The 9887-nt window shown below is 34.3% G+C and overlaps 1 protein-coding gene and 1 pseudogene across 1 annotated transcript; both read right to left on the bottom strand.

Moving 5' to 3' along the window:
* On the bottom strand, positions 1 to 3604 carry LOC107937037 (protein trichome birefringence-like 35; annotated as a pseudogene).
* Positions 3605 to 8663: 5059 nt separating this feature from the next.
* Positions 8664 to 9887, bottom strand: LOC107937038 (abscisic acid receptor PYL4). The gene has a single exon (XM_016869849.2). It carries the CDS (start codon positions 9591 to 9593, stop codon positions 8949 to 8951), a length of 645 nt encoding a protein of 214 aa, XP_016725338.1. The 5' UTR covers positions 9594 to 9887; the 3' UTR covers positions 8664 to 8948.

Raw genomic sequence — 9887 nt, 5'->3', positions numbered from 1 at the left:
TTTTAGACAAACAAAAAGGAATTTAATTAATTTCACTCAACTATCCAAGTGCCAACACAGTTCTCATTCCGGCTCCAGTTCCAGAAAAGGCAGAAAAATTCACAATTAAACCTCTCTTTCTTTTTCATATTGCTATATGTAAAGCCACTAAAAGAATTCCAATTGTTCACACACTTTCTACAAAAAGTGGAATATCAATTCATTCCACACATCAGGCACACCCGGTAAGCACCAATGTATGCAATCAGAGTAGCTTGCAGGGTTAGCCAATTGCTGGTGGCTCAGTGTCTCCCAAAATTTTCTATAGATAGAAGGGTGGCCATCTTTTCGATATTCTGAGAGCTGAGTAATGTTGATGACAGATACCTTCGAACCCAAACCAGAAAGCACTTTATCCACCATGCGCATAGTAGGCAAGTCCGAACCACTTCCCCAGTAGCCCTCCAAAGTGATGGGCCTCATTTGGTTATAGCAATTTCCTTCACTTCCTGGTTCCCACTCTTGACTCCTGATTATTGGCAAGTTTTCAGTAAATATTGGCCAAAAATTCTTTAAAAAAAAAGCCCTCAACAAAAGATGAGAAGAGTAACCATTTTTTTCACATTCTAGGAGCTATGTAATCATTAGTCACAATAGGAGTAGGAGCACCATACTCTTGTAGATGCTTCCTGCCAGTATGGAAATAATAAGTTAATAACTACCCACAAGAATTACATAAGGTCTCCTTTTTTAACTCCATGGGATTGAAGAACACATATGATGCACTAAGATTGTACAATGGATTCATGGCCAACAATGATTTCCATGCATGTAAAGTCTAAATAAAATAACAAAAATGAAATCTGCAGCTCATTCAGTTTGTTAACCAGGTCCTCAATGCTTCAACATTTCCAGATCATCAGCTAGGATCCCAAGCCCCAGAAAGTATATACAGCATGCTAATATTTTCAGATCACTCCTTTTAGTAACTCCATGGTGCATTTATTAGTCTCATCTATTCGTCATCTCTGTCTAATATACCTCTATATTATGATTTATGGCAACTAGATAAGTTGGCAAGCTTTCACCAGGTGAAATTATCCAACTGAGAGAAACATAGAACAATTGAGGTTAGGGGTATAGACTCTCACCAGAAATGTGTTGGTGACATTGTAACAAAAAAGACACGTTTCTTCTGGGGAATGACTTTCGATGCTACCCAGTCTGCCCAAGCCCCCATGGCCAACTCCATGGCTCCTAGCCCGTCGAGTTCCTCACAATTTCCATTTTCTTCAGAACTCCATCTGCAAAAGTTGCAAGTATACTAGGAATTCAATACATCTTCAAATACAAATGCATTTTTCACAAAGCTAAACTAGAATCTTTCAGACTTCAGCTATCAAACATACAAAAGCTTTACTGGGCCTTGTCTCCACCACAAATATGAGTTGAAAATTAGTATATCTGCATGCTCCCACTGTGACGAATGCTTAAGTACTGAATCCGGACGGATAATCCGTTCAGACAATCTGTGATTCACTGGATCATCAGAATTAGATTCAACCAGAAGTGGAGCCCAGAGAAATTCCACTGTGGCATTATATTCCTGCAAATGACAAAAGAGCAACACACAGCAATGATATACTATATTATTGATTTCCAACATCTATCAACTGCTTATAATGTTTCATGAAGTACTATTAGTCCTTAGGCGTGGCCTTACCAACATTAAGGCTTTGCTTGCTAGGGTGAAAAGAAAATTAGAAAGATAATTGAAAGAGTAGAAAAATAGAAGAAAATATAATTTTCCTTTCCAAAGGTGTGTTTGGTAGGAAAGATGGAAAAAATGAAAGAAAAAGTAATTTTCTTTTCATTCATTACTTGGTAGAGTTGAAAATGATAGGAAAGAAAATGAACATTTTAGAAAATGCATAATTTTGAACTAACATACATCCCCTCACATTTTCTTTCCTTTATCATTTCAATTCGTAAGGATTGATTTTTATGCATTAAGATAAAATATGGTTCTCTCTCTTATTATATTTCCACTCACTTTTCTTTCCTATCAAGCACACTTGAAATTTATTTTCTTTTCACTTTTCCACTCAACCAAATACATCCTAAGGCACAGAGAAACTTAAGGAAAAAATCAATTACCATCATAAATACATGCAGTTCTTATTCTTTCTATTTAAAAGTCTTAGAGGATGTTTCCTGGCATACCTCTGCTCTGAAAATGGTAAGCTGCGCATTCGGAGTCATGGATTTCTTATCTGCCGGGATCACTGACTGTAACAAGCACACCATTGATATCCATTGACCTCTGTTTAGAGAATCCCCCACAAACATTAGCCTCTTCCCTCTCAACTTCTCCCACATTTCAGTCACATTCCATCTACACGCCAGAAAATAAGAGAAAGTTAGACAGAAAGTTCCATTAGCTTAGGCCAAAACATTAACCCACAGCTTCACTACTCAAAAGAATCACATTCCATTCTTCACATGGCATTAATTGCAATGCCGGGACATCTAATTCCATATCATATCAATAAGTAGTCTTGAATTAGCTACACCTGCTCGTAATAGAATCTATCTACAAAAGCTTGAAGCCTATAATAAGCAAATCTGAGATTGGGTACTAAATGAAACAGGAAATTACCTCTTCAAATTGCAGTTATGGGGCTGCCATCTCCAATATTGATATTGCAGATCAGACCTTCCATGCTTATGGCCTATGGCATGCCAACTGGTCCGACATGTAGGGGCAATCAGACTCTTTGTAAAGCGGATACGATTGGTTATCAAAAACCCACTTGCCAGAGAAGACATCACAGCTCTCTTGCCTTGCACTCCTCCGCCGACCCGATTCTGTACCAGGCTCAGCCCACTGGATTTTCTTCCCACTGTAGTTCCTAGTTGAGTTGCAACAACTGAATCGATCCAGAACCTCTAAAAACCTCACACAGATAAATATCCAAATCCCAGTTATTCAAAACGTACCAAAAAATGTTTCCAAGAAAGAAAAAGAACTCTTTGGGATGAAAATTCCAAGAAAAATGAACTTTGACCAAGAAGAAGTGTTAAACGAAAAAGACTAAAGATGGATAACCATACCTGAAGCTCCGTTTAGAAGATTAGGTTTCACATAAGTAAAGGAAGTTTGTGGAGTGGTGGGAGTAGAACCATGATCCGGGCTTTCATGGATTTGTTGAATGCTGAATTCATTGTAAAGAATGGAACAAGTTATGAAGGCCAAGAGAAGAACAGCAAGCAAAGGGAAATGGGATTTCTTTCTACTCCATCTAGGCGTCACGGACATGGTGAATGTGCGGAGCCAAAGAAATTTGCAGAAAGCAACAACTTCCTTCAATGACTGCTACTTATACAAAGGCATCGCAAGTAAAAAATTCGATTCGGTTGCTAAAAATAAAAAAGGTTTGGACGATGCAACCTTGAATTGGCCAGTTAATACATATGCTGGGTATGGGTACTTCAAATAATTGAAGTCCGAGCTAGCTAGTTAATGAGGAAATCCAATCCAGCCAGCTGATTGTGGCTGTTTCGTTGGTGATTGGGAGTATTCTATTTTTGCTTCTCTCACGTTTCCATTTTCACCGACAAACCCAACCCATAATTTTTGGCTCTTACCTGAAAATTTATAATTAATCTACCTAATCTTTTTTCTAATTAGTAATTAGATGTGTTAATTTTTATGAATTTATTATTTCATTAATTTTTATTTTTTTAACGACATACATCAATAGTCAACACTAGTCATATGCTACATTCCAAATGTATAAAAATAAACTTATTTAAGTAATACTTTTTTTTGTAATAAAAATGTGTATAAATTTTATTAATTAGATTTTGATTGTTTTGGTAAATTTAATTTCTTAAGATTTTGTGCATCAATTTTCTAATTATCTCCTCAACTAATTCAATAAAAAAAACTTAAATAATAATATATAAAATTCTAATATACAGTTAGATTTATGGGTTTGCCAACATTGTTGGACTAATAAAATATTTGTACCAAACGGTAGTTAAGTACGAGTATCTCTTTATTTACAATTCGACATTCTAATAAATATTATATAAGTCCAATAATCAAATTTCAAAGTCATAAAAATGCCTATACCCTTATGATTACATAATGTAAGCGATTGATTTGGAATTTCTTACAAAGGAAAAACATATTTAAATTTTAGTTCGATTTGTATGAGTATTGTCTTTAATGGAGAAGGATATGAATTTAAATGCGTTAAAATATATTTCCCTCCTATTTATAGATTAAAAAGAGATTATGAATAATTCTATTTTTTATATAAAATCAATAAAACTTGTTTAAAACACTATAATTTTTATAAAATCAACCTTTCAATTAAAACTTTATTTAATTTTTTAATAAACTTTTAATATATATTAATTGGTGCACCATAATCTATTATGTATAATATATACGATATATAGTATAGTGTAGATAGATAAGCATGAAGGTGGGACTATAGGGCTGAAGGCCGAATCCAGCCCGTTGGTACCCAAGGAAAACAAGCCTCTCTAGTCTCTAGCAATGCTAGATGTGGCGTTGAACCTTTTTAACCTAAAATAAGTCCACAATTCCATAAAACCCAAAACATTGCCTCATCATCCCTTTCAGGCTTAAATCCTTCTTGGAAACAAATTTCTTGCTTGACCTTTTTCTCTTTTAAATAGCTCCCACTTATCTAATTAATCTAAGTACATTTTGAGCTTTTGTGCAAGTCTTGAAACAAAAGTTAAATTTATGTGATTCAAAATCAGAAATTAATTACGATAAAATTGAAAAGTTATTCCCCACAACTTATTATCTTTATTTTAGGGTAAATTATCCAGTTCATCATTCAACTTTTAGGGTGTTTTTATTTTTTTCAAACCGTTAAATCTCTAACGGCAATTAACTTATACACGTTATATCATATTCACACTTTCATTTTGGTAACCTAATTTTTAAGTCGTTTTTATTTTAGTCATCAAAAAGATATGCTTTTTTAAAGCATTGATTGAGTTTAACAAAATAAGAACTAAAGTGAAAAAGCAGTAGAAACTAAAATAATAAATTAAAAAATTGTCAAATTGTATTTGTCTATCACATTGCTGAATTTTTTTTCAATATTGAAATTTTAATTCTCAAAAAATGAAAATCAATTCAATAAATTGTTGAAAATTTTTTATCCCTTAAAATTTTAAATTTCAAAAATATAATGTTAACTGATTTGTTAAATTTAATTTTATGTTTTCATATTATTTTCATATTTAATCTTTGTTAAATTAAACTTAAATTTCTATTGATTATATAATCTCGAATATTTCATACTAAGCTAAAAACAAAGAAAAACTAGCACAATTAATTAAATTAATTGTTTATTCTTCCTTTGGGTAAAGAAGGGATGAAAATTTTTAGGGTTTTGTTTGGCATGGAAGATAAAATTAATTGAAATGATTTTTCTTTTCTTTTAGCTTAGTATGAAAGACTCGATGTCATATAATCAAAAGAAATTTGGGTTTCATGTACAATTAGTAAAGATGATTTATGATTTTAATTTGGAAACGTAAAATAATATTTTAAGATTTGAAAGGAGACTAAATTAATTAATTTCAATATTATGATAACAAATCAATTGCACTATTAAGGGATAAAAAAAATCCAATAACTTATTTAATTGATTTTGATGTTTAAGAATTTAAATTTTCAATATTGAAAAAAAAAATCAGAACTTTTGACAAGGGGTAAATAAGTACAATTTGACAATTTTTAAAGTATTATTTTAGTTTCTATCGTTTTTTTACTTTGCCCTAATATTTTTTACCCAATCAATATCTAAAAGAAAATGATATATTTTAGGTGACCAAAATGAAAGTAACTTAAAAATTAGATAACTAAAATAAAAGTGTGAACATGATGTGACGTGTACAAATTTACTATTGTTAGACATTTAACGGTTAGATGAATAAAACAAAAGTGCCTTAAAAAGTTGAGTGATTATACCTAAAGATTAATTTTTGGTGATAAAAATAAAAGTGCAAACTAAATCAGTCACTAATTTTTAGCCTAACAACTGTAAGATAAAACAAAGTTAGGTTGGGTGAGTATCTGTAAGATAAAACAAAGTTCGGTTGGGTGAGTATGGAGAGAGGAAAATAAAAGAGAAAAAAGAAGATAGGCAGAAAAGAAAAACTTGAGTAAAAAAAGAAAATGAATTTTATATCTTTTAAAAATTGAATCTAATTGAGACAATATTTATAAACTGAGGGTTAAAATTTTTATAATAACTATTAAATTGAAACAAAATGTAAAGCTGAATTTATTTTTATTTCAATTTTTGAACTATCACATCATTTCTGATACGAAAAGAACGACTTTTAACAAAATTAAATAAAACATGATTAATTGAATCATCATTTATAACTTTATATAGTTAAGTAATTTATATAGTAATCTAAAAATAATATTAATATAATTTATTATGTAAAATATAGATTTTTGTAACACCCCGATACATACTCCGATCACCGGTCTAAGTTATAAAGTGTCACATTTATTATCAAAACAATTACAATAAAAATTCGTGACTACCCCTCCCACAATATTGTTTTTAAAATTCGAATGTGTCATTTCTCCTTATAATCTACCTTAAATTTCAAAACTTTTAAGAGTTCAAATTTGGGGAAGGTTGAAGATAGCAAAAGCAGTAATGCATGTACATATAGCGTTAGATGCAATATTTTTGTAAGTAGTTAGTTGAAGGTGAGATATATGCACGTCTGATTATTAATAAATGGCATAAATATGTATTACATATAATGATAAGATATACTACATTTTCAAAAAAAATATAAGTTTAAATTTTAGAAACGATATTATTAGAAGAAACAACGGTAAAATAAACATTATCAGTAAAACGAGTATAAAGAATACAATGAAAAAGATAATTGATAAATAGCAGAAGAATGGGCATGGATGGCAGTAGGAGATATTGAATGAAGGAATGTAGAGAAATAGAAACTCTCAGATCAGCTCAGGACAGCTCATGTCAATGTGTGATGGCCATGGGTGATGAAGAAGCAAGAAAGAGGATGGATGGGTAGCGTGAACGCTTTCAAAAGTAGACAATTGTGCACGCTACCTTACACGGGATTTTATTAAAAAAGTATTCCCTCAAATTTCCCACTTGCACCTCAACTTGCAAAGATCTCCGTCCCATTCATATCAACTTGCACTTCTTTTAACAGATAGATTGAGATAAAGACACACAAAACAATTTGCAACTTGCTTCTTTCTTTTCTTTTTTAACAGTTTGAATTATCAAAGTCAAGTTGTAGCAGAAAAGAGAGCAGCTGTTGGATTCCCTTCACGTTATTTCTTATTACTATTTTAATGCAACATGCTTCCCCCACCCATGCAATACTCCAACCGGCAGTTTCTAGGTTACTCGCAACCCAACCCCTCTTTGCCTTTTTCCTCCCAACCCCGCACCCCACGTTTTGTCATTTTCAGATTTATTTTCTTTACAATATACTAGTAGTTTCTATGTTTAACCCTACGCAAATATACTTGGTTGGATTATCATCCCTTTTCAGCTCCAGCCTGGAAAGTAAGAATATTAATGATCGTTTAAATTGACTGCCTTATTGCCCTGTGCTATGTTTGGTATTTTAACTCTGACAAAAAGGGAAATGAAAAACTAATCATAAATTCATTTATTTATGGGATGAGATATAAGAGTGAAGGCAACCCCCAATATACTAGTAATTTAGGGTGAGTTTGGATGGGCGGTGCGTTTACTTGTGGTTAGTGTAAAAACAGTAGTGACAATGAGATTAGATACTGTAACGATACTATAATGTGAGATAAAAAATAAGCTAAACGCACCGCACCGTACCCAATCGCCCATCCAAACCCACCCTTAAACCAGACCTACACCTATTGTAGTGGTCGGTTGCACCGTTAAATTGAAATGACGTGCTGACTAAACCAACTGCCAACTTGTTCCATGATTCTCTATTCACTGTGCAGCAGAACAGAGACAGAGAAATGCCCTCTCCCCCTTTTACTTTACCTCCTTTGCAATTAGCAAAAGATCCCAACTTCTTCCCTGCTCTTATTCCGTCCAAAAAAAGCTTCTCCAATTTCAGAATCTTTAAGCACAGCACATAATGTGCATGTCACCATCTTCCCGAATTTCCTTTTAAGCTAACACCACATGTTCCGAGACTAGCCCTGAATTTCCAGTTCACCCCCCACAACCATTTGATTACATCTTTTTTTTTAAAATTTTATTGTGAGGAAACCGGATGATGAACAAATTCATGACCGACTCATTCACATGGAAACTTGATATTGGAACACTCAACTATCTGCTTTATTCAAACCTACGCTGCCATTTTTTTATTGGTCTCGTTTCTTGATGTCTAATTTGTCACCCTAACCATCTTTCCAGCTTTGGAGTTAAACCCTTTTTTAAAATATTAAATAACACCACTCTCACATATGCTCCATCCATTACATTCAAATATTAAAATCTCTATCTTTTCTTTTTTATTTTCATTCTGTCCAATTTTATAAAGTTATATACAAACTGGGGAAAACAGTCGGCAGCAATGTCGACAGAAACTAGTGGAGCCTAAAAAGATATATGCATATATTTTAACAATCAAGTGTCCGTATTTATTATTAGTATAATAGTATTTCACAGATTAAACAAGTAAAGAAAAAGAGAAACAAAATAAACAAAAGAAGCTGATACACATACACAGGTGAAATGATAAACATGAACTTTGCAGTGATGAGATGTTCCATCGGCAACCCAAACATCGGATACTCACAAAATCGACGGCGTATCACCAAAGAGAGAGAGAGAGAGAGAGAAATTAATCTATTTTGATGGAGGGTTCTGAATCTACTCACGAAAATGACTTGGTTTCGTTGTTTGCTATTTGCGCCTGGAGAGATTCTCTGCGATCTGAGCCAGTGACTGGAGGTTGCACCGAACAATAGTGTCGACGAACACACAGGTGTCATCTTTGGTGTTACCCGGCGGCACGTCCACCACGTAGGATTCCACCACCACCGTTCCGTTCCCAGAAGTGGAAGGGTGGAGGGTCGTCACCGACCTGTAGTTAGCTAGTCTATGGTCTCCGCCAACGACGCTGAAGCTGAGAACATGACGCTCGTCGTCAAGGATCTCGAGGCGCTCTGTGCTCCTGGCAGCGGGGAGGCCCGAGATGACGCTGACTTCACGAAGGGTACCAACTTCACCATCCCCAACGATGACGTGACAGCTCTTGACGAAGTGCTTGTAAGCCTGGGGATTATCGAAGCGGCGGACAACAGACCAGACGGTGGAGACGGGGGCGGCGATCTGTTGGACAACGGCAGAGCAGCACTGGTTGGGACCAACTGGGTGGGTGTGGTGGCGAGCAACGGTGTCAGGGACGGGCATATTGCATGTTAAAGGGTAGCGCTTTTGGCAAAGCATGAAGGAATTATCAGGTGTAGAGGTGGTGGAGTTATGTGCTGGGGTGTCACTGTTAATTCTGTGGAGCAAGAGGGATGATTTTGGAGGATTGGCATGCATTTTTATTTGCAGTTTTGTTGGTGAAAGCTGGGGTATTATAATATAAGCAGATAAGGAGCAAAGAGAGTATATATAGTTGGATAGGTGGAGAAATGGAGAAGGTGTTGGGTTAGTCGCTTTCCAACTGGGGAAGAGGTTGATGTTGCAGTGGATGATGTTAATGAGCGAGGCTGGTGGGTGAGTGGGTCTGCTTCTATTTTTCTATTCTATACTAGTGTAATATAAGGAAGCAAATGAAAACTTCATGTGGAGAGCTGCTGATAATTTAATAAACTATGCCTACTTGTTTCTTCT

Source organism: Gossypium hirsutum, chromosome A09 (assembly GCF_007990345.1).
Source record: "Gossypium hirsutum isolate 1008001.06 chromosome A09, Gossypium_hirsutum_v2.1, whole genome shotgun sequence".
Classification (NCBI taxonomy): Eukaryota; Viridiplantae; Streptophyta; class Magnoliopsida; order Malvales; family Malvaceae; genus Gossypium; species Gossypium hirsutum.
This window is presented reverse-complemented; position numbering and strand designations above follow the sequence as displayed.

Coding starts and splice junctions, on each gene's coding strand:
- LOC107937038 (XM_016869849.2), bottom strand. CDS start 9,593: ATGCATGCCAATCCTCCAAAATCATCCCTCTTGCTCCACAGAATTAAC.